The 24,489-nt window shown below is 41.5% G+C and overlaps 3 protein-coding genes across 7 annotated transcripts; 2 read left to right on the forward strand and 1 right to left on the reverse strand.

Moving 5' to 3' along the window:
• The first annotated feature begins 4,195 nt into the window (after positions 1 to 4,195).
• Positions 4,196 to 14,453, forward strand: pfkfb4a (6-phosphofructo-2-kinase/fructose-2,6-biphosphatase 4a). 5 transcript variants are annotated; one of them, XM_068314672.1, is made up of 14 exons: positions 4,196 to 4,383; positions 8,973 to 9,089; positions 9,194 to 9,290; positions 9,373 to 9,439; positions 9,520 to 9,594; positions 9,675 to 9,731; positions 9,818 to 9,939; positions 10,071 to 10,278; positions 10,367 to 10,513; positions 10,615 to 10,719; positions 11,189 to 11,318; positions 11,800 to 11,862; positions 11,981 to 12,045; positions 13,949 to 14,453. In XM_068314672.1, exons 1-14 carry the CDS (start codon positions 4,338 to 4,340, stop codon positions 14,006 to 14,008), a joined length of 1,359 nt encoding a protein of 452 aa, XP_068170773.1. In that variant the 5' UTR covers positions 4,196 to 4,337; the 3' UTR covers positions 14,009 to 14,453. The 5 variants fall into 5 exon arrangements, with proteins under 5 accessions (XP_068170773.1, XP_068170772.1, XP_068170774.1 ...); XM_068314671.1 differs by lacking the exon at positions 13,949 to 14,453 and adding an exon at positions 12,720 to 13,355 and having other exon boundaries at positions 4,197 to 4,383; XM_068314673.1 differs by lacking the exons at positions 4,196 to 4,383; positions 13,949 to 14,453 and adding exons at positions 4,501 to 4,524; positions 12,720 to 13,355.
• Positions 14,454 to 14,727: 274 nt separating this feature from the next.
• LOC137594957 (actin-related protein 2/3 complex subunit 4-like) lies at positions 14,728 to 17,815 on the reverse strand. The gene is made up of 6 exons (XM_068314675.1): positions 17,672 to 17,815; positions 16,893 to 17,011; positions 15,864 to 15,975; positions 15,686 to 15,781; positions 15,294 to 15,464; positions 14,728 to 15,193 (listed from the first exon to the last, which is right to left on the reverse strand). Exons 1-6 carry the CDS (start codon positions 17,672 to 17,674, stop codon positions 15,188 to 15,190), a joined length of 507 nt encoding a protein of 168 aa, XP_068170776.1. The 5' UTR covers positions 17,675 to 17,815; the 3' UTR covers positions 14,728 to 15,187.
• Positions 17,816 to 18,263: 448 nt separating this feature from the next.
• Positions 18,264 to 21,431, forward strand: tada3l (transcriptional adaptor 3 (NGG1 homolog, yeast)-like). Its single transcript, XM_068315683.1, has 8 exons — positions 18,264 to 18,819; positions 18,949 to 19,196; positions 19,418 to 19,523; positions 19,675 to 19,810; positions 19,906 to 20,009; positions 20,133 to 20,236; positions 20,582 to 20,773; positions 20,873 to 21,431. The coding sequence occupies exons 1-8, from the start codon at positions 18,610 to 18,612 to the stop codon at positions 21,063 to 21,065; spliced, it is 1,293 nt and encodes a 430-aa protein (XP_068171784.1). The 5' UTR covers positions 18,264 to 18,609; the 3' UTR covers positions 21,066 to 21,431.
• Positions 21,432 to 24,489: the final 3,058 nt, after the last annotated feature.

Genomic DNA, 24,489 nt, shown 5'->3' on the forward strand with positions numbered 1-24,489 from the left:
CTGCCTGGTCATTACAGTGTACCTGTAGAGCAGACCCGGGCAATTGCGGCCCGCAGGCCAAATCCGGCCCTTTGTATGTCTCTGACCTGCAAGAGGTCGATCATAAATTACAAACAGACAAATTACATAAACACCGCAATTAGAAAATAGCCTAATATAAATATTTACAGTGTTTTATTCGTCCAATGCCAGTACCAGCTATTCAAAATATTTAGTGCATTTTACAATGGGGGAAAGTTAAGTAGAATTAAGTTCACGTTATCGTTGGTGTGGCCCTCTGACACAATTCAGGTTTCTCATATGGCCCCTTATGAATATTAATTAAAAATATTAAAATCGATAAATTATATTAATTAAAAAATGAATGGAAGCTGTAAGAGGGCATAAGCCAGTGTCATATTGTGCCGGTCCCAAGCCCGGATAAATACAGAGGGTTGTATCAGGAAGGGCATCCGACATAAAACTTTTGCCAAATCAAACATGCAAATCAAATCTATGATTTCCATACCGGATTGGTCAAGACCTGGGTTAACAACGACGGCCATCACTGCTGTTCACCTGCAGGGTGCCAGTGGAAGTTGGACTACTGTTGGTCGAAGAGGGAGAGGAGGAAAGTGTGTACGTATGAGAGAGAGAGGGACCCGAGTGGAAGAGTGAGGTTACAGGGAGAAGAGATAAAGAAGGTGGAGGAATTTAAGTACTTAGGATCAACAGTCCAGAGCAATGGAGAGTGTGGAAAAGAGGTGAAGAAGAGTGTACAGGCAGGATGGAACGGGTGGAGGAAAGTGTCAGGTGTGATGTGTGATAGAAGAGTTTCAGCTAAAAGGAAAGGAAAGGTGTACAAAACTGTGGTGAGACCAGCGATGTTGTTTGGTCTAGAGACAGTGTCACTGAGGGAAAGACAGGAGACAGAGCTGGAGGTAGCAGAGATGAAGATGCTGAGGTTCTCTCTGGGAGTGACCAGGAAGGATAGGATCAGGAATGAGTACATCAGAGGGACAGCACATGTTAGAGGTTTTGGAGATAAAGTCAGAGAGGCCAGACTGAGATGGTTTGGACATGTCCAGAGGAGAGATAGTGAATATATTGGTAGAAGGATGTTTTGAACTGCCAGGCAGGAGGCCTAGAGGAAGACCAAAGAGGAGGTTTATGGATGTAGTGAAAGAGGACATGAGGGTAGTTGGTGTGAGAGAAGAGGATGCAGAAGACAGGGCTAGATGGAGGCAACTGATTCGCTGTGGCGACGCCTGAAGGGAAAAGCTGAAAGGAAAAGAAGAATTAAAAATATTAATTACCCACCCATGCTCTAGAGCGACATTACCATCAATCCAAAGGAAGTATTTGTGTGTGTGTTTGTGTAGTACAACACTACACTTAGCGGTGATGCTAAGTGTTGTTTTCTGCTTCCTCTCTTCACATCAGGTAAGAACTAGTGGGGTAATGATTGTCTGTGCTGCAGCGATTAATTGTGAAAGTTCTTGAGAAAGTTCCGTCATCTTTTTTTTGTGTGTGTGTCTGTGTGTCAACAGGTGTTGAGCACATTGCATCCAGTAAATAGGGGCCTGCAGGGTTGCATCAATTACAACACAAGCTCCAGTGTGTAACCCAATCTCTACAATAGATTTGTACCATTTACAGGTGCACATAAAACTTTAGAACTTAGCGCTGTCCTGTGGGATGTTTTCTCTCCCCGCCTTGGAACAATTATCTTTGTAATCATGCCTGTCTGACTATAAATAGCAGCAGTGGAGTAGCTAGTTGGGATGCAGCCATCAAACTTACCCTGGAAAAGGTCATGTTATTATGTTTGGATTAGATGGTATGTACCTTTCACCCACTTCAAGCACATGGTTCCTGGGCAGTATTTAGGGGATAGGTTAGAGGATGTCAATCATAAAAAGTACTTAGCTTCCACGCTGCAAATAGGAGATGTCCGCATGATTAGATGTGACCCGAATGGAGCACGACCTCTCAGCTGTTGCTCACTGTTTGCCAGAAAGGGTGTAAAATTTTTGGAATAAGAGGAAGAATTAGACTGTAAAGCAGTGAGTGGAGTTTTACAGTTAAATGATGTCACCTCAGCGAGTGGAAATGGACAGTACTTTTCCTTCATTAGTCAGCATTTATTTAAAATTACAGTCATGATTACAACATGTATCAGTAACACTAATTGGATGTCCAAATACTTGTGTTGTTCCACTGCTCCTTCCTCTCCAGAGGCTTCAATAAACCTTGGCGTGAAGTCAGTGGTTAAGCTCAGTCATACTTTAATCATGTCACACGTTATTATTACGTCAACTCTCATCACAGGACACATCAGGACGTGTTCTGAGTGTGTTTGTTTTTTTATGGTGATCCAGAAAACAATTTTGCTGTTGTCTTTGAAATTTCAATACATGTTCCAACCTGTACCGTAGCCCATCATTCATTTAATGACATTTAGTGTAGGCTGGAGTCTCACATCTCTCTTATTACTATATATATGTCATTGCTGTTGTCTGAAAATTTTAATAATCCTGCATGACTACTGACCGCTACACTTAAGGCTACTTGCAATCTGACGTATTAATGGTGGACAGAGTGAACTTGCTGTTTGCTGCGTCAAAGGCGTGCTCTTTTCCTGAGTTGGAGAGACAGGTCCGACGAGTATTTTTCACTGCGAGCGAGAGAGACGTGATGCAGGCGGCTTCCTTGTGCAGGATGGGTGGTTGGGGGTGGGTCACTTTGCCCTCCAGTGAAGAATGTGTCTAAGGCCAGCTTGGAGTTATCTGACCTTCAGATTGTTTTTTACTCTGTCCGTCATGCTCCGCACACTTTGTCTGAACTTTTCTAAAGACAAATGGCTCCCTTTTCCAGCACGCGTGGCTTGGAACATATTTGAGCTTTAGCAATGCTCTGATGTCGTTCTTGCCTCTATCTTTAGTGCGTCTGTGTCTGTTATTGTCACCCTAATCTATAGATCTGCAGTTACAGGCCTAGCGCTGAAACAGTAAGTGTGGATATTATCACACGCTGCTGATAAGATACAATAACCACTGCTAAAATAGCTCCGAGTCAAAAAAGGCCTCTGTTTCCTAGATTGCCCCTGGTTTCCATATTTTCATTGTACTCGCAGTGATAAGTCAGGTTGGGTAAATGGCATGAAAATTGTGATGCATATGAATTATATGTTATACTTGAATATTAAAAAGAGTTGACAAATGCATCATATACCTATCTTTAACTTCATATATTATTCCTCTATAAAAATTTGGTGTTTTGACATAGAAATTGAAGTTTAATTGAACAAAAATTAGAAGTTGATTTAAATTACACTGAGCCAAAGACGTTTTTCCTTCCTGTGACTTTGAATATTTACTTCAATGGGAGTTCTTTGTACATTCTGTATTACACCAGACACACATTGTTCAAGACAGCATAGGAACATATTGCACATTCATTTCGAGCTGCACCTATATCTTCACTTCAATAAGGTGTCTTTAAAGGGGTGCAGTCATGTAAACAATTTTTATATTTTTAAGCAATTGCTTCAGACCATAAATGTCTTCCAAATAAACAAGAAATAAATAAATAAAACGAAATATTAAACATATCATCAATAACATCAAAGGATTATCAAGTTCAATTAATGTAGAAAAACAATAAAAGTCTACATATGTGGAAAAACAAGTTCAGCAAGTCAGTGTTCCCGGAAACAAGGAATATTCAGCTGGCATTAAACAGGCTATTGAAATAGTCCATCCTTACAGTCAAACAGAAAAGACAAAATGTTGAATGTTTATTTTTGGTTTTGTTCTATGTGACTTTAATTTATTTTAAAAAAACAAAACACTATCATGACCTATGACCTACTAGAATCTGCAGACCTGTTTGTGAGGGTCCTCATATGAACGTATGACGTCATTTTTCTTTATATATATATATATATATATATATATATATATATATATATATATATATATATATATATATATATATATATATATATATATATATATATATATATATATATATATATATATAATCATATACATCTTGTACATAGTGTCCCAAATGAACGCGAAACAATACGTTTCTAAACCATGCCAGGACGCACAACATCCGTCAGCTGTCGCTCGGTGGGTGGGGTGTAGGGGGCAGGTAAGGTATTCCCTCACCCCATCCAGCTTTGAATAAAAGATTCCACTCGACACACACACGCTCACACACAGACACACATACACACACACACACACACACACACACCGCCAGCATCATTACAGCGCCCAGCAGGCTGCTTTTTTGGACACACACACACAGACACACGCACACAGCTCTCCATCAGACAGAGTTCCACGATGAGAGGCTGCTCCAGCCGATCCAAGCAGACGCAGGACAGAGAGGGTAAGAGCCGCGGTCGTGGATCTTTTTTTTTTCTTTTCTGGACTTGTTGGAGTTTAAAATCGTTGCATCCTTTGAGCGGAGGATTGTCGGTGGGGCTGCGAGCGGCAGGTCGAGCTGCCCCACCGCCGTAAACAAGAGTTGGTATGTTGGCGCTGTCACCGAGACCTCTCCCCTACATTTACCTACAGACTACAATCCGTCTGCTTGTTTGTTTGTGTGTGTGTGTGCGTGTGTGTGTGTGTGTGTGTGTTTTTTTAACAGCAATTATCCTCGTTTGAACTGCATCAGCTTAATTCTCACACAGAATGACGACACGGACGGATGTTATTTTTGGAGCTGATGCTTATATGTGAACGTAACGTTTCGTTTTCATGGAAAATAATGCATTCTTTTTTTTAAAAAAAAAAATCCTATTTATAATATTCCACATAGTAATACGTCATGACATTACAGAGGGGATCGGGTTGCGTGTTCCGGCTGATTGTGTTTCTGGTGGTTGTTGTTGATCGGTTCCGTTCCGTGTAACGCACAGGAGCGGGGCGCACCCGCAGCGCGTTGACGCACGACGGTAACGCGCTGCAAACACGGGGTGACTTGTGCGGTTTGTCATGGGATAAGTATGGCTAAAGGCTGTTAGCCTCGATCAGCTGGCAGCTGCTGGGAGGAGCACGTAGGCTGTTTCCTGTTCGAGTCCCAAGAGCAGCTACAGCAAGCCGGACGCATCATTTCAGTCAGTCCGGACTTCAGGAGGGAAGCTGGCCTGAGATACACCTCAGTAATGTAAAGTAGACTATAAAATATTATAGTTATAATGTGGTTATTATAATGTGGTTTATTTTAATGTTTAATGATAATCAGTTTGCGTGGTGCTTGTTTCTGCAAGGGACCCCCCCCCCCCGCCCCGATGCTCCAGTTTATCACTACCCCATAATATGAAATATTGTGAAATGTGATCCCAAATGGGTCACATTCACACTGCAGGAAAAAGTGTCCCACATCTGTTTACTTTTTTTTTTAAAATTCTGTGACTCGGATGTTTTTTGTCCAGCACATAATTAACAGCTCAGGTCACATGGAATCTGATCGTCTTCTGATCGATTTGGATCTGAGACAGTTTTACATGTATAGTAGTACTAGATCTGATACGTGTTTAGTATATTTGTTCAGACTGAGGTGGTTATAATGGGAAGAGTCACGTAAGTTTATTCTTCCCCTGCTTAAAATTCAAAAATTTTACAGACAAATATCTTGACCTCAGCTCGACAAACCGGTAGACTGTCATCACACTAATGCAACCACAGCAAACGCTGCAAGAAATTAATGCCTTCATTACTTTGTGTGTGTGTGTGTGTGTGTGTGTGTGTGTGTGTGTGTGTGTGTGTGTGTGTGTGTGTGTGTGTGTGTGTGTGTGTGTGTGTGTGTGTGTGTGTGTGTGTGTGTGTGTGTAAATGTTGGGCAATGGTACAGCGCTGTTCATACAAAACTGGATGGCAGGAATACTTAATTATGGTATTTTATTTTACTCTCATATGTCAATGTGTATACAGTATTTCATATGCACATCCACTTTCATTTTGAATGGTGTCTTAATTGTAACTGTTTGGTTTATAATTATTTTAGTGATTTGATTGAACTTATATACACTACTTTTAACTTCTATTTGTTTTAGCTTGAATCTTTTATTGGAGATCAATCTGTTACATGTGAGATCATTGTATAACTTTACTTGTCACATCCGCAAAGGATGTAAAACATAGGAAAGAAAGTTTGCTCTGAACAAGTTGGGAAATAACGGATAAACTTTAACGCAGGGACAAATGAAGAGGTGATTTGGATGTTGACTCATATCAAGGGACAGATTTGGATTCTGGATCTTTCATTTTCTTCAACACAGTCAGACGTGGCTCGTTGCTATAGTGCGACATCTAGCGATAGGAATTATATTTTATGGAACCTTTTATAGAGTCCGGTATGGTGTGATTTCAAATAATTAAAAATAAAAGTATATTGTGTTTAAAATATGAATATTAAACTGTTTTTTTAGATGAGCTACCCTATTGGATGTTTGCACACTATGGTATAGTTTATGCATCTGTTTTTCATTATTTCAGCTACTGCTTTATTTGTAATATTTTTTCTTATTCCCATTTAACAACATACTTATTTAGACTTTGATGGGTATATGTTTGGGCTTGATATGAGCTCTCATGTTCAAGTAGTGTGCCATTTATTTGCGGACATGGTGAACCTGACACATATTGTGTGGTCTAGCAGCAGTCAGGGAATATTAGAAAGAACAAGCTTTTTTAATTAGAAGTCTTCCATCTCGCCATATTTAGGCCACATTAGCCCATCGAGGCTCAAAGGCTTATTATAATCTGTTCATCACATGAGTTCAGAAGGAACACAGAAACAGATGAGCAGATAAGCATACTAACCTGAAAATGTGCAGAGACTTACCGCTGTACCTGTGCGGTTTAAATCCTGTCTGTGAAAAGCTTATAATGCCCTGCCTCCGTGGACAATGGTGTGGCGTGGAATTACTACTTACTTCATGCTAAAGGCACTACATGGACATATCAAAAAGAGTTGAGAAGGCCTTGACAATCATCAGATTTTGAACCCAGCTGGGCTCTTTTCTTACTCCAGAAAATATCAAAGCCAAACACGAAGCTTTGTTTTAACACTTCTTAATATGCGATGGAAGTACACTTCTATCTGCTTAGACTTATGTTTGTGTGCCAGTGGTTTCAGTTTTTCATGATAGGTTTTTTTTTTTTTTTAAAACAGTGGTATCAGTGGTTCAGTCGGTAGCACTGTTATGGGTTCAAACCCACTTGAGACTTAGACCTGCTTTAGAGAAAATACATGTCCAAATCAGTTTTGTTTACTCAAGGTATTCAAGCATAATAAAAACAAAGATCTCTCAGGTCCATTTAATTGGTATTTTTACTCACACATAAAGGACACAGTAGACCTTTGTGGCATTTTTTAATTTAATTTTAATGAATCGTGTTTAAATTACATAACAGATTTTCATGAAACTTGTGGCACATCTTGTGTTTTTCCCACACAAAACATCAAACAATTGTGTGTTAATGCTGTCCTGTGGGAGGCTGTCTTCCACACAGCATCATTATGGCAATGATCAAACCTGTTGCTTTAATGTAGTATCTTATAATCTTAATAAACCTACAAAAAAAACCGCACGTACTATTTTAGAGAATCAGTTCCGTGGTCGAGGAATTAGAATTAAAAATTAGAATTTAATCATGGAAAAGTGTGTTTCTCTATCTGATTGATAGATAGCTTCCCAGACCGGAAGTGTTCAGACCGGAAGTCGCCGGTTCCAGACCCGCAGAGCCAAAACCCACACGAAAGCATGAAAGTCATAGAAACATAAAAGCCATACAACAGCACAAAACCTCCAGAATTAAGAAAATATTCTGCGCCTATAGTTCTGGCGGAACACGCGGCGCATCTTACGTGATTTACGGTTAAATAAAAGATTTTGTGCGGCTATATTCCGGCCATTTCGGCCGCTCTCTAATTCTCACTGGGGCTAGACCGGATCACGTGACAACAGCCGACAATCAAGAGAGGGGGAGTGTGCCAGCTTGAGGGAGACTGCCCAGTTGTCTCCATCCGCGCGGAGCGAGGCGGATGATGAAACACCGGTCACCTTCAGAGCAGCATCACGGGAAGCGGTCCCGCGTGCCGGCCGCGGCCGATTCCGCCTCACCGCAAAACGGGATGGAGGAACCGGCGTTAAAACCTCGGGAGCTCACTCAGAACCCACTCGAGAAGATTTGGATGCCGTATAAAAACGGCCTTCCCGAGACGCACATTTGTCAAAGAAAGGGTGCGTATGGCAACGTGGCGGCGTCTATTTGTGCGTTCTTAACTATTTAACCTGCGGTGTCACGTGACTAATGAGTATTTCCCCACACGTTTGAAGCCTGACGCGAACGCAGACCCGCCGAGAAAATGGAGTTAATCCGCGTTAAAACGTAGGTCCCCATCTGTTCGGCGCTAGCTAACGTTTCGCGGTCACCACCCGGCTGGCAGAGTTCACATGAGTTTTTGCTGCAGTCTGGGTCACAGTTACGTAACGATTCGTGTGGATGCTCCCCCCCCCACACCCCCCCGGACCGAGGGGAACGGACCGGCGCGGGGTGAGCCGGTCTCTTGCCAACCATTGATGAGAATAGAAGGACTTGTGTCCCTGCGTTCATTCCCATGGAGGTTCTTAGAGATGCTCTGCTAGCTGCTGCTCTATGTTCAGTCATGGAAAGTATGGCTTAAAATACTGGGAATTTTATTCATTTATTTTAATTGAAACCTTTTTTTCCAATGTGCAACTGAAAAGAATTAGATTGTGAATGGTGTTTGACAGTGATCTTTATTTTCCTGCATGTCATGCAGTGTGGAATTTGTTTTTAGGTACAGACTATCTAAAAAGAAAGTGATGGAAGTGTGATAATAATTACTGAGTAAACCTAATTATTTTACTTAAATTAGTATCGCATCTTCTTTTTTGCATTCCGTGTGATCAGCAATGACTTTCTCCTCGTTGTCTTTCGTTCCAGTATGTATGACCAACTGCCCCACCCTGATCGTGACCGTGGGTCTTCCTGCCCGGGGGAAGACCTATATCTCCAAGAAGCTGACCCGCTACCTGAACTGGATTGGAGTGCCCACCAGAGGTGCGACGTCGCTCAGGGTTTTCATCTCCAATTTTTAAAGTCCACTAAGTTTTATTTCAACAGGAAGTTGATCCCAGGTGTCCTGACTTGGTCTTTCCCCGTAGAGTTCAACGTCGGGCAGTACAGGAGGGAGAAAATGAAGATCTACAAGTCCTTTGAGTTCTTCCGTCCAGACAACGAGGAGGGTCTGAGGATCAGAAAGTAAGCGTGAAAATTCTCACTTGGCTGCCATAGCGACGTTTAGTGACCGAACGTGTAACACGAATGTCCTCTTATTTCCCAGGCAGTGTGCCTCGGCGGCGCTGAATGATGTGCGACAGTATCTTTTGGAACAAGGCGGCCAAGTTGCGGTGGGTCAGCTGTTTAGATACTGGACCACGCAATGCTAAAAAATTCTTCAAAATGTTTATTTTGCGTTGTTGATGAGCAGGTTTTTGACGCAACGAACACCACCAGGGAAAGGAGAAAAACCATTACCCAGTTTGCGGAGCAGAATGGATTCAAAGTAAGCTGCTGGGTCACAATCCTTTGATGGATTCACTATTTCAAAACTAAGCTCCTTTCCTTTCTCCTCGTCTTCCTCAGGTGTTCTTTGTGGAGTCTGTGTGTGAAGACCCAGATGTGATCCAGGAGAACATCGTGGTGAGTTCATCTTATCCCTTTTTCATTTTCACATGTTATGAACGTGTCTTTTGTCGTACTCACTCCATCCCTGTGTCCATGATTAGCAAGTGAAGCTGGGCAGCCCCGACTACACCGACTGTGACTCTGAAATAGCCGTGGAAGACTTCATGAAGAGAATCAAGTGCTACGAAAACTCTTATGAGACACTGGATGAAGACCTGGACAGGTACGATCACCCTCCTTCTCGGTTAAATAGCCCTCACACAGGTTGGAGGTGTGTTTGAGATCAGTGTCCTGTTGAAAAAGAAATGAGGGTTTTGGTTTTGTCTTATTGTCCTGTGGTCCTCCCCCCTCCAGAGACCTCTCCTACATTAAAATCATGGATGTGGGTCAACGGTTCCTGGTTAACAGGGTGTTGGACCACATCCAGAGCCGGATCGTCTACTACCTCATGAATATTCACATCACCCCGCGCTCCATCTACCTGTGCCGCCACGGAGAGAGCGAGCTCAACATCAAGGGTCGCATCGGAGGCGACTCGGGCCTCACGGCCAGAGGCAAAGAGGTGCGTCAAACGTGTGTGCACGTCCTTTAAAAAAGCTTTTGATCCAAATAGAAGAGTTGTTTAAAAACAATTGATTTCTTCTTTTTAGTTTGCAAAAAACCTGAGCCAGTTCATCCAGCAGCAGGGCATCAACGACCTGAAGGTGTGGACCAGTCAGATGAAGAGAACCATCCAGACCGCCGAGGCTCTGGGCGTGCCCTACGAACAGTGGAAGGTCCTGAATGAGATCGATGCTGTGAGTGTCAGGTTCACCACTGCTGCATGAAGCTGTTTAGTGATGTGCAGCTTGTGGTGCTGAAAGGGTTTAATATGTGTGTGTGTGTGTTTTCGTTTTAGGGTGTGTGCGAGGAGCTGATGTACGAGGAGATCCAGGACCACTATCCTCTGGAGTTTGCTTTGAGGGACCAGGACAAATACCGCTATCGATACCCAAAGGGAGAGGTCAGTGGCAGAGATGATGCAGTGTAGTTCCGTCACCATTTAAACACATTTTAAACTTTGTGTTAACATTGAGGTGAAATACAGAATTCTGGAATTTGTCACTTTTTTTGTGAACAAATGAAAAAACACAAGTCTGGATACGCATCTTTGCTAATGAACCTCAGTCTGAGTGAGCATCTTCTCTGGCAGATTGAAGACCAGAGGACAGCAAACAATGGTGTCACATTAGTCTGAGAGTGTGTGGCAGAAATGTGAGATTAAGTTGTTTGCTGTGTCTGTTACCTCTACCTCTCCGATAATTAAAAACCGGGACGTGAAAACATCCGGGCAAAGATCTTGTTCTCTTCTGTCCACAAATTGGTAAATTGACCGAAAGAGAGTGGATAAAATGGGAGGTTACACTTAGTGTCCCTAGCGCTCTGCCTTCCACCTTTCTGACTTGCCTCTTCTTGTGTCTGTCCTGTCTTAGTCCTACGAGGATCTGGTGCAGCGGTTGGAGCCGGTCATCATGGAGCTGGAGCGGCAGGAGAACGTACTGGTGATCTGTCACCAGGCTGTCATGCGCTGCCTGTTGGCCTATTTCCTGGATAAGACTGCAGGTTAGTCTGTAAACTGAACCAAAGGGAACGAATGGGGTCTCATGGATAAGCGCCATCGCTCAGTTTTAGATGTTTGTTAAAGTTTAATTAGATTTTTGCTTTAGAACTCCAGATGATTCCCAAATCGTCCGGTGAAAACCAAACTTCCTTGGTTATGATTCCATGACAATTGCATATCAAACAGGAAAATGTTGCTTTGAAGGTTTTGAATTAAAAATAAGGCAGAATATTTTCTTTAATGTGATTGACCTGATATCGTGTTTCAGAACACCACAGATGTCAAATTAAAAATATTACAATGTCTGGCAGAGTGGTCATAATGCTTCACATTTGTCACCTGTTTTATCCTTTTTTTTTAATCCTTGCTGGACTTATAAGTAGAATTAAAGAAATATCTGAAAACAATATACAACATTTGTCCTTCCTTGATTGTTCAGGCTGCACCTTGAAGTGTGTTTTTTGTGTGTTTGTTTCCCCACAGAAGAGCTGCCGTACCTGAAATGCTCACTGCACACGGTGCTGAAGCTCACACCAGTAGCCTACGGTAGGACAGTCCTGTTTAAAACCAACAGTACACATTATAACTTATTTCTAAATTAATAGTGTTAAACGCATTCTTCTACATCCTGAAATGATGAAACCAAACGTCTCTGTCTGCTCAGGGTGTAAAGTGGAGCCCATCAGTTTGAACGTGGAAGCTGTCGACACTCACAGAGAAAGACCAGAGGTGGGTATAACGACTAACAACAGCACAGTGAGCAGACACACACACACAGGTCACACACACTACCTACTGTCAAACAGATCGAACTTGTAGAATCAGGTGTTGAACACCTAAAATGATGGAGGACAAGATATTCTATACAGCAGTAAATTCTGTTGCCGTGGTTTTTTAGCTGATGTTGAAATTTAGTAATGAGCTATTTGCGCTAGATTGTTTCACTAGTGTGTATTTTATCAACAAGGTTGAACAGTCTTGTTTACTTTTCACCTTCACACCCTCCAGATAAACATTTCTCTAAAGAGATGATGGAGTTTAGTGTGCTAAAGTATTTTTAAAAAAACCAAACATTTTTTATTATATTATTTATCATATAGGATTATTGAAGTATGATGTCAGGGTTAGAAATTGCTGCATTTATTCACACTTGCAGGGGAATTTTTGATCATTATTCATAAATCTACAGTTTTATTAGAGCATGCATGCATGCGGTTTCTTTTCTTTTTGAGTTTCAGCAAAATTGCTGTTGGCGATGACAAAAACTTCAACCATGTAGAAAAAGTCCTGACTGAATCTTTCTGTCCAAATCATGTCCCAGTGTGTGTTTGTGCAGTGGATTTCATGTCCCACCCATGTGTTTTGATCCCTTCCCCTCTTTGTGTTTGTTTTTAATCAAACAGAACGTAAAAGTGTCGCGGATATCAGAGGAGGCTTTGCTAACAGTGCCAGCTCACGAATGACGCCGTACTCTCCACCCCACCCCGCTAGTTTTTCCTCCCCATCGTCCACCAGTTGATTTACTCTCCACTGTTCTTGTTTAGTTGTCCTCCAAGTGTATTTTAAGTTGTGATGATGGTGGAGATTAACTGGAATCCAGTTTTTTTAAATTTTTGATTATTGATCCTGTAACATGGATGGGGGTATTCTCTCGCTTTTGAAAGAACGAGTTAAAAGCCCACGGAGGTTTTGAACTCGCACTGCATCTCGACTGTGAAACAAAGAAACTCCAGCACCTTCTTTTTTTGTGGACACTCAGCCTGATGAAACACTGACGTTTCACATTAATGCACAACACTAAACAATGTTGTGCTTCATCTTTTTGCACATGAAATGATGTTTACCCTTATGAAATGTGCTCTTTTACGCGTTGTCTCTAGTTTTTTTCATGTCAAACTGTCAAATGAAGATCCTGGGTAGATAAGATCAATTTTATTTCTTTTTAATCAACGTTGTCTAGACTAATTTAGGATTAAAATATTTCTGTTTTTATGTTTCAAAATAAACTTCACTCAACCACGTCGTGAATCCTCACCACACTCTTGTGCTTCATTTTAGAAAGTTTGATCTCAATATCTCTGGCACTTTGAATGTAAACCTTCAAAGTAAGTGTAAACTAGGTCGATCGTCTTTAAAGATGTAAAGATCTGGCTTTCTGCAGAAACTGAAGACAAAGATTTCTCCAGTCATTCATAAGCAAAGGCTCTGCTGGGGTGAAATGAAAGTCCAGCCTCGTATCAGCCTGAACAAAACACACCCTGTGCACACAGATTGTGTTCATAGAGACTAAGTGATACAAAAAAGAAGTCTCACTTGCAGCCCATAAAAAGTGACACAACTTTGAGGAAGGTCCTGGATTCAGATCCACCTGGAACTTTTCTGTGTGGAGTTTATATGTTCTTTCTGGGTTCCTCCCACAAACCCCCTGCCCAGTGTCGGCTGTGAGATTCCAAACGGTACTCAAGAAAATTAATGCATAAAAAGACTTGACACCCAAGACCACCTTCCATGTGCTTCACGTGACCTAAACTAATTTAAACACAGCATCAGACCCTCCTCCCTGTGTGTCTTAAGTGTGTATCGACACATATCGACTTGGAGGTATTTGACACTGATCTGTTCCTCTTGTCAGAATGTGAACGTACATCGCAGCCCTGAAGACGCCCTGCAGACGGTCCCTGCTCACTTCTGACCTGTAGCCTCCTCCTCCTCCTCTCACTCCCTTTCAACGGGTCCCTGAGGTCCTTTCACTTTTACGATGGGGCCCACCCCACGCACAGTGGTGACGATGATGTGCCTCATCTTCCTCCTTCAGCTCCTCTGCCACACACACACACACACACACACACCTCTATGTATTTGACTTTTTAAGGGAATTAAAGCTTTATTTGAACACTGTGTTCTTATTTGAAAGCTACACAGTACTCGCGTATGTATATATTTTTAAGTATTAACCATGTGTTTTTGTCAAATCGTGTGACTATTGTGCAATCTGAAGGTTAAAAACTTCATGATTCTTAAAAAGCTTTTCTGACTACTGTTTGCTTTCTTCATCTGATTCTAAAGAACAAAAAACCAAACAAAAAAACAACTTGGAATTAAATTAAAACAACCCTTTAAAACTGTTTTATGAAGAATACATCCTCACACATAAATGAGTGGAAATGTGAAAAATAAAGACCTGTATGTCCAGACTCCACTAAAATAAAGATGTTATTTTTATAAAGCAACCTGTCAACATCACTGATGGCGTTTCTTTATGAAGGCTGACTGTCGGTGTTTTTTCATCTGGTTCACAAACACTGCCTCGTCTCACATCTGAATAAAAATCTTCATAACGTGCTAATAAATTCATTTATAGGCACACAGACGGAGAGTATTAAAGTACCAAATGTATAAACAACATTTTATTATTTTGAATATGTGGGCTTTGGTGGCTTCTTTACAAACAGATCTCATTCTTGCACAGATTATTTTCCTCAAGCACGAGTTCCCTAAACAGACAAATTTGAAGTAACTGAACACGCAGAACAACAAAAAAGAAAATACAAAAATTTAGCTAAGCTGCAACGACGTATTCATTGCCGACGTATTCATGAATATCAACTTGATTAATACTTTAAGGACCCGCCTTTGTTTGGGGATTTGTTCTAAGTGGCTGAAAATGAAACTAGTAAATATTTCATTATATACAGTCATTGATATTCATGAGTACAGGGAAATGCTTGAGGTGGTTGCAAAGGGAATCATCGCCAGACTCGTCATGTTCCTCACATATCTTCTCTGATTGGCTCCTTTCATTCCCCACTCTTGTGCTGATTGGCCCTTGCAGCGTTTCCCAGCTTTTGTTGGACCGTGGACAACACTGTCATCAGAACTGTGGATAGCAGAAGGCAAATTGTTTTCCAAGTAAGCATTTCTGTCAAATGCATCACGTGTCAATATTTCCTGTCCAACCAAAAAAGCCTGTTTCTTACATTTTTGAGGAATTCCTCGGCAACAGTACGCGCTCTTGCATTAACGGACAGTTTCATCTCACTGATCTCTTTGTCGATCTCCTCCATGAAGTGGATTACAAAGTCCACCAGCTTGTGTTTGTACATCTGCTCTGTGTGGAAGTTAGTAATCAAGAAGCTGATGTCATATCCCTGAAATCACAGAGGAATCCAGGAAGCTGGTCAGCAAATGTAAGGATTTAAAAAGTATTCACAGGAATACAAACAGTAAATATTGAGGTAGTCTACATTTTTGTACAGCTTCAAGAACATCTGAGCTTGATGTCTGCAGTATATCGCACTGTGGCATATATTTCTTATTTTATTCTTTGGGTCATATTGTCATTATTCCTGATACCCCCAACCGGACTTACCTCTACTGGCTTCCTCCTGAGAACGAAGAAACTCTCTGCTCTCATCATCATGAAGCGCATGAACTTGTGGCAAAGGATCTTCTCAATCTCATCAGCCTGAAGTGAATTTAAAAAAAAATACAAAATGGGGAAAATTCCAAACCAAACACAGATGGGGAACTTCTGTTTTTAAAATCACCTGTTTGACGGCGATGCTGACTCTGACGGAGTTGATGGATCCCTCGATGAGAACTTTCTCCTTGTCGTTACGGCTGATCACCACGGGCTGAAGCAGCAGCTCCTTGCTGCTCCTTTAAGAATACCACAATACGCCCATTACAAATGAAAAACAGGCATGTGGAGTCAAAATGTTAAAAAAAAAAAGAAAAACAATCCAGGTATGGATAATATATTATGATCCACCACTGTGCCCAACTGGACTTAGATTCTGATTATAACCCAGGTTAAGACATTTATATTTAGAGCAAGACAATGAGTATTGAGTCTCAGTACAAGTGTGAAGTGGATGTGAAATCACATTTTCTTTGCGATGCTGTGGGTGCAGTGATTCAACAATAACGTTGGCTGATGCATGTGCTCCTCTCTTTTCTAGTTACATCCTGCGTCCAAACGGTGATTTATTGTAATTCTCAGTGTTCATGTGTTCGTCTGTCTGTTCGTTTGTCCACCAAATATTACAGTTAGAAAGATAAAACAAAACACACATTACTCGGGCAGCAAAGGGGATGAAAATGAAATGATTACCTTGACCTTGAGAAAACTAGGTCAAGGTCAAATTTAAACTTTTGTACACTCAGGAACCGGATAAGATGGAAAGATGAAAGAGAAGGCCAGCGTGAGTGAGACTGTAGATCAAAGCTAAATCAAAGATAGTGCTTTGATCTATGCAAGTAGGTCAGGGTAAAATTTGACTGCATTGGTTCTAGTTAAATCTTGTGTTTGTGCTTAACTCTAAAAATAACCTTAAAAGTCATTCTAAATATCCAGCCTTCATATGGAAGATACCTGCAGCAAGTCCCTGCTAGCAGGAGTCTTGCCCATGCTTGTGCTATTTTTATGCTTCCTACAAATTTCTTAAGCAGTTTTTGTACAAGTCCACACTTGTTGAACAGCAGTAGATGTCAGGGGCTTAAGGGCTGGAAAAATGTGAGGCAGCAAAACAAAGCAACAAGACTTCTTGACTGCGACCATGTGACATTGAACATACCTGACCTCCACCTCTGGCTTATTGTGACGCTCCACCACCTGAGAGGAGAAGTTCTCCAGACAGAGGGCCGCCTGCAGGGTGGCCCTCACAGCATTTAGGTAGGGGCGCAGAGTTGCAGACTGGAGGAGAAATGGTTTGAGATCAGTGACTGGTTTGGTCTTATCAGACAGGGGGAATCTTGTTGGATGATGTTATTTCTTGTTTTGATGACAACACTAATCAAACTGAACCTCACAGTCTGCAGTAATCAGATTTAACAGGAACCGAAATGATCCGTATGCAGGAATGCAGAAGCCAATTCTCAGTTACAACCCACCTAGTTTACCATTTTCTGCAGTCCGGTGAACAAACATTTAAGTTAAAAAAACAAAACACGATTGTATTTATTTATCAACCTTCTTATATTCTGTATGTGCAACTTGCATCGACATTATTATGCAAAATTCCCTCAGATGATCGACACTGTAGCTCAGCGATATTATTGTTGTGATCATGTAATGATCGCCATGATAAGTAAGTCTCCTTTAAAATGATCTAATTATAGAGCTCCGACAGAAGCAATGACAAGGAGGAATGAAACCACAGGTCAGCTCAGTTACTTTAGTTTCTCTAAATCGCACCAAGGATGCCCAACCTATCTGTTATTACAGCCAGCCGACAAATCCCACCTATCATACGCGGAGGTAGTGAGGTAAACTAGCCCTAAATGCAGACAGAGTGAGAAAATGTGTACTGCTTAACTGTAAAAATAAAGATACAGCTAAAAGAAAAAGACTTACCATCTTTCGCTGCAAAAGACGGAAGTTCTTCAGCCACGCCTGGGACTCCTCTTCCGTAAATCCTAGATTGTCGAGTACAGATGATGGGTGTTCGTTTTACTTCAGCGGATCTCCCCGCACAAGAGTTGATACTGTTCGAGAATATCACCCCGTCAATCTGGAGTACCTTATATTATATAACAAGCGCACCCTTCGACGCGTCCATTTTTCTTCATGGACAGGACACGTTTTGTTCTTGTTACATTGGGTTCAGGACATGCAACCACATTATCTAACTTATTTTTGAGTGATAATCATTAAGTAAGAACGTTATAACCTATTCTTGGCTTACTATATTAACTGAAGTACTTGTTTAAAGGTGATCGTTCGTTTGATTCCATCACAAAACATGGTATGTTCCGGTGATACCATTATGGATTAGGTACGGGAAGTCATGATTCTTCAAAGTCGTCTTGAAAAATAGGGCATTTTTACAACTCACCTCCAGATTTTGTCATTTTTAGTAATTTTGTTTTACTTTTTCAATGTATTTCATTATCGTAAGCACGGAATATAGTCAATTTAAATCTTTGACACCCCCACATAACGACAGTGGATTCTTCCAACATGGCTGCCATTCACTGACGGTAAAAATCGGTTCTCCTGAAAACCGTGGAATGCATTAGTTTGTTTGAAATTTGTGCGATTTAACCGTTGAATTTTTTTTAACTAAATCTCAATTCGTAACTTTTGAATTTAAACTTGTGAAATCCCGCTAGATTTAGGCCACCTCTTTATTATGGTTGGGGCCCGCCGAGCTTGTGTCCTATGAGCCCGGACGTGCGTGTTTATTTTGGGTGCGTGAACGTGCGTTCGACGCGTGTGCGCGTTTACAGCCAACACAGCCTCTTCCTGCGCTCTGGTCACCACACACCGCCAGGTCTCCGCCACAGAACGTCATGAGTGAGTTGAAGGACTGCCCCCCACTGAAATACTACGACTTCAAGCCCGTCGAGCATGTGAAGGTGTGTCCCCGCTACACTGCGGTGCTGGGCCGCTCGGAGGACGATGGCATCGGCATCGAGGAGCTGGACACCCTGCAGCTGGAGCTGGAGACGCTGCTCTCCTCGGCCAGCCGCCGCCTCCGAGCCTTAGAGGAGCAAAGACAGGTAAAAGCAAGATTTCCCCCTCGTATTTAAGATAAATTAAATGCATTCATCCTAATAAGACACATGAGACTGAACCCATAATGGCAACAGGTGACATTGCCTCTCTTTGTTGTTGTCTGTGCTGCTCAGATCCTCACAGATTGGCAGGACAAGAAGGGAGATAAACGCTTTCTGAAGGTGGGAAAAGACCCAGATCCTGCTGCAACTTCTCGCCACAAGCCAAAGAAACAAAAGTTGGATGGAAAAGGTGGTCACGGACCTGGTCCCGGTCCAGGTAGACCTAAATCCAAAAATCTGCAGCCTAAAGTCCAAGAGTATGAATTTACAGAGGATCCACAAGACATTCCCCGTACCCCTAAAAACGATGCACCCAACAGGTCAGCAACACCGGTTCAATCAGCTTCTCCCACGTGGTCATTGTTAGTCTGTGTTAGCATTTGTTTTCATTTCTTTGTATTTTATTTCTCAAATGAAGACAGACACGACTCATTATCAGTGAGGCTAATCTCACATAAGTGTTGTACTTAATGGGTTCATTCTGGTAAATTGTCTTTGTATTTGAAATGAGTTTCTTGGTTTTTGGTTTTTCTAATTTCAGATTTTGGGCATCAGTTGAGCCGTACTGTGCTGATATCACAAATGAAGAGATACGATTACTAGAAGAGCTTCTGAAACCTCCAGATGACGAAGCGGAGTATTTCAAGGTATGATATAAAAAGCCACACATCTTTTGTTAGTGATATGCATAAAATCACTCATTGCATGGCCAGAATTCTGGGTGTTTTCATCCTGTTGAATAAAAAAAAATTCCTTTTTAATGATGTTGATACTTGACACTCTTCGTGTTGACTGTAGACCCCAGCACTAGGTAAGCACTACTCTCAGCGGTGGGCTCAGGAGGATCTGCTGGAGGAGCAGAGAGAAGGAGCGCGAGCCAACGACAAGAAAAAGAATCTCATGGGAGGGCCACTGTCTGAGCTGGATGCAAAAGGTGAAGGAAGACTTTCTTTGCTCCTTAAAGTATGTCATAGAGTTTCTCCACACCCCTGTGTTCAACTTTATTCTTGTCTTTTTCAACAACTGCAGAGGTGGACTCCTTGTTGAAAAAGTCAGAGTCCCAGCATGAATCTCCAGAAGACGGATGTCCCTTCGGTCCTCTGACACAGCGTCTACTACAGGCCCTTGTAGAGGTGTGTAGACCCAGTCAGATTACAAATGATTATTGATTGTTTATTATCTTGTGCACATTTAAATATTGTTAAAACACTGGAACACACCCTTAATCTCTAAGCTTGTGTTCTGTTGTCTTTTAGGAGAACATTATATCCCCCATGGAGGATTCTCCTATACCTGACATTTCAGGGAAGGATGCCGATGGCGCAGGGACCTCTCCTCGAAGTCAAGGAAAAGCTTTTAGGTACTTACACCTGAAGAATGTCTGAGATATTATGATAATAATAGTAATATATTTTATTTGTTAGATGCCCTTTCTCTCCACTCAAGGTCAATTTACATCACAAATTAAAACAACAGTAAATGCAAACGCAGAATATTAAATTAAAATACATATTAGAGGCATAAAAAAGAGGAAAATGCAACATGGATTAAAACAGCATGAGTGTGTTGGATGAGAATGAGATAACATAGTGTTACTTGAATGTGTTAGGGGGCATCAATGGGGCTGTGAAATGAGTTGCTAAACTGAGCTCTTTATTTATGTGCCACAAATCTCATGAGTTTTATTCTTCTTTTCCTCCTCCAGTGTTCCTCACACGCGTTCCCTGGAGGCTCGCATCAAAGAGGAGCTGGTGGCTCAGGGGCTGCTGGACTCTGAAGAGCGACCTGGACCGGGAGGAGACTCCGAGGACGAGGTCCTGGCAGAACTGCAAAAGAGACAAGCGGAGCTTAAAGCCCTGAGTGCTCATAATAGAGCCCGTAAGCAGGAGCTGCTCCGGTAAGAAGACAAACTGACTGGATCTATTTGTTGTCATGTGACAAAGCTTGATACACCATCTGTTTGTTTCATTAATTCTCATCTATTACTGTGTCACAGGTTGGCAAAAGAAGAGATGCGAAAGCAGGAACTGAGGCAGAGAGTCAGGGTGTCCGACAATGAGGTCATGGAGGGATTTCGACGAATCATGGCAGCCAGGCAGAAGAAACGCACTCCAACCAAAAAGGAGAAGGACCAGGCCTGGAAAGCACTGAAGGAGAGGGAAAGCATCCTCAAGCTACTGGATGGATAGAGGAAGAGACAGAAAGATCATATCCAGAATAAATGGTGGAAGAAAGAAAATGGACACGGATTAGACGAACTGAGACGGCTGTTACATGAGCAGTGAATCTGTATAGTGATGATGATGATGATGATGCAGTCCATCACAGAAGGTTTGCATTATTCCAGTAGCATCATTTCTGTAATAGTTTTTACACCATGTGCAGCACAAAGCTCATTTGAGAAGTGACATTTAGTATTCATAGGGGACTTTTCTTCTTTTTATCAAAAGCTTTTGTCTTCTTAAGTTTAATTTTTATGTTACTTTGTATTTTATTTACAGTTGTAGAAAACAAAATGTGAATGTTTGAATAAATCAGAGGAGACGCATCGTTTATTTCTGCGCTGCTGTCCTTTCTTCAGAGCAGACGATGAATCCTGGAAGATGTCTGGTCAGCAGAAGGGGGAAAACACGCTGCTTTCACTTCCAAGTTTAAATATCTTTCAGTCAATTTTTTTTTCCCACTAGAGATTAAATGAAGACAATCAGGAAAAGTTATTAAGGAAGAGAACAATTTGCTATTTTCATAGAACATGAACCACCCAAGCAAATTTGCAAATTTTCAATAGAATACAACACATTTTTAATCCCATCAGAGGTAATTATGTTAGAGCATCTTGACTGGATACAAAAATACTTTAAAATAGAGTAACACAAACAAAAACAAACATTACCATAAAAATCAGTAGCGTGTTTTTGAATCCCTGTTACAAGTTCAGGCCTGGGTTAATTTTCAGGAATGTTTTCCAATCGATTCTCAAAAATGTTCTGCTGTACCAGCAATACCGCAAACAACCAGCAGGTATCGTGACCAGAGCAAGGGACTTGTCTCAATTTAGTTCGTGTCACCAATAAACTCATCAGGGAAGAATATTGTGGTAAATTTGCTTTGAAAAACTTGGAATATCATCGCTGGTATTAATTTCAGATTAGAGCTGAAATACACCGCTCGGCAACACATGATGCTTTCCCAAGACACACACACGTATGTAAACACTGACCTTCACAACCAAAGTCACCAGGGCGTCAAGTCATGGTGGGTTACATTATTAATAGAACTTTACACTGTTCCTGCCTCACGAACCTGAACAACCCCCCCCCCTTAAAACATTAACACAACATCACTTAAAATATCACTTTTTAACTTGAACCTCAACTCAAAACTGTCACCAACCAGAGACTCTAGATGTTCAACGCCTTCATCCAGTTAAAAGACAATCATAAACCAGTATTTCTTATTTGCATTGGCTGAGTGTTGGTGAAATTGTTCTACCTGCCAGGGAGGCGTTTAACACATCCGCTCTGTGTTAAAGCACATCTGTGGTTCTAATCCATTATTTACTCCACAACAGAGATAACAATGTGGACAGATTTGTGATTTCTTTCACAGTCAAATTTGCAAAAGTAAAACCAGGTTTATAGGACAACAATCTAAACATTGATTACATCATTATTCTGTAGCCATCACATGGCAACAAACAATGGCTTCATGCTGATAGGAAAAGCACCAAACTTGTCTTTTCTATGTTTATTATTTACAACATTACGTCAGTTGATACGGCTTCCCACGGTGTGTATTTGCAGCATGTTTTGTCAAGTTGGTGACTGATTGTGTGTGTGTGTGTGTGTGTGTGGGGGGGGGGTGTTTTTCATTAGTTACCAGCCCTTGAGTTCTCTTCCCCCACCATGTGATTTTTTGTACATTTTATTTATCAGAGTCGTCCTGTTCACCCAGTCACCACTAGATGGCAGTCATTATCTTTGACAGACTGCCCATGTGTGTCCAGTCATCATTTGAAGTTACACTATATTCATATGACACCCTAAGCACTGGACCCAGAAGATGAATTAAAATCATCATCCACTGAAAGGACTGTGTGTTCATACAGTGTTTAGTGTTAATTCATTGTCTCAGGAGGTTTTGGGTTTGAATCCTGACCCGAAGAGTTTCCATGTTCCCCGAGTCTCTGGTTGCTGATGATAAATTAGGACTCAAAACTGGCATCTGTTTGAAAGTAGTTGTGATTTTTTATCTCACACAGAATTTTAAAAAAAAAGTTGTGTCGAGGATAGCGGTATTGGGCTGTTCAGTACTATCAGGGAGTATTAAGAGCTTTATGTGCATGAAGAATACATAAGAAATTCTCAATAGTACATGGAAACCATGAACTGTAGTCTGTCGTAAAATAAACACTCGTGTTTTGTGTCCTTAATAGTGCCTCGGAGCTGGCAGCCTGGTTGGAGGCTGCAAAATTGTCCCAATCATTATGTTAAGCCCCATCAATTTAGGTTTGTGTCCTCCACGCAAATTCATAATGGCATGTGAATGGATGGTTTTTAATAACATGCACATCCATTGAATGCTCCTCACAGGTGAACAACAGGCTGAATAGGTGGTTGTGTTGGCCCCTGGAGGCTGGGTGTTCCAGGCAGTGCCTTTGTTGCCTTTGCTGTCAGTAGATGTAAGCTGAAGGGCAGGTGGGTTTTGTTGATACACTCCTCACACACGCTAAACGATGCTCGCCCGCTGTCTGCACATCATGTATTGTGCTTTTTTTTTTTTTTTTTTTAAGGTGACACTCCATCTAACTATCCGTGTGTGTGTGTGTGTGTGTGTGTGTGTGTGTGTGTGTGTGTGTCTGAGGTCTCCAACTTCTTCTTCTCTTCTCCCTGAGTGAAATTCATCTTGGCCTTGAGCTTCTTTATTCCTGTAAACCTTCTCAGCTGCTAAAGTCGAGGGCCCTCTACTGAAGTGTGTCGCCTGCAGCAAATGCATGTCACCTAAAGCAACAACAAGAATACAAGTGTTTACAGTGGGGAGCTGAAGGGTTCAACACTGTTCTGCATTTTTACTTCAAATCCCACCAAAGATTTTCAATGGGATTGAAATCAGTTGACTGTGATGACTACTCTAGAATAATCCAAAACAGCTTCTGAAACCAAACCCTGAGTAAAAGCATGTTTGGGATCGTTGTAGCTTTGACACTTCGTGGAATCCGTCTCACCCATATACGCTGCAGGTTTTGTTGAAACTGAGCCCAGAGCATCTCAGAGCCAGAGTCTTTCTCCTCTTCAGGGCGTTCTTTACAGAATCGTTCCTCCTCCACACATTTTGTCATTTCACAGGCCTGAAAACCTTTTCTTTTCTTTTTTTTATTTATTTATTTTTTATTGCTCCTCACAACAGTAACCCCAAACCTTTGCGGCTGATCTAGATACCGCTGAATGTTCTGCAGCTGACTCTTGTTTATTTGGTGTCGGCTCTGGGGAACATCAAACACTGAGCCTTTATGTAAATGAAAGGTTTCAAGAGAAAAAAAATAAAACCTTCACTGCTAAGATAAGTCAATAAAAGTCACTCAGGGGGGATGAATAATTTAGAGATGTCAGTAAA

This window comes from Antennarius striatus, chromosome 5 (genome assembly GCF_040054535.1).
Source record: "Antennarius striatus isolate MH-2024 chromosome 5, ASM4005453v1, whole genome shotgun sequence".
Classification (NCBI taxonomy): domain Eukaryota; kingdom Metazoa; phylum Chordata; class Actinopteri; order Lophiiformes; family Antennariidae; genus Antennarius; species Antennarius striatus.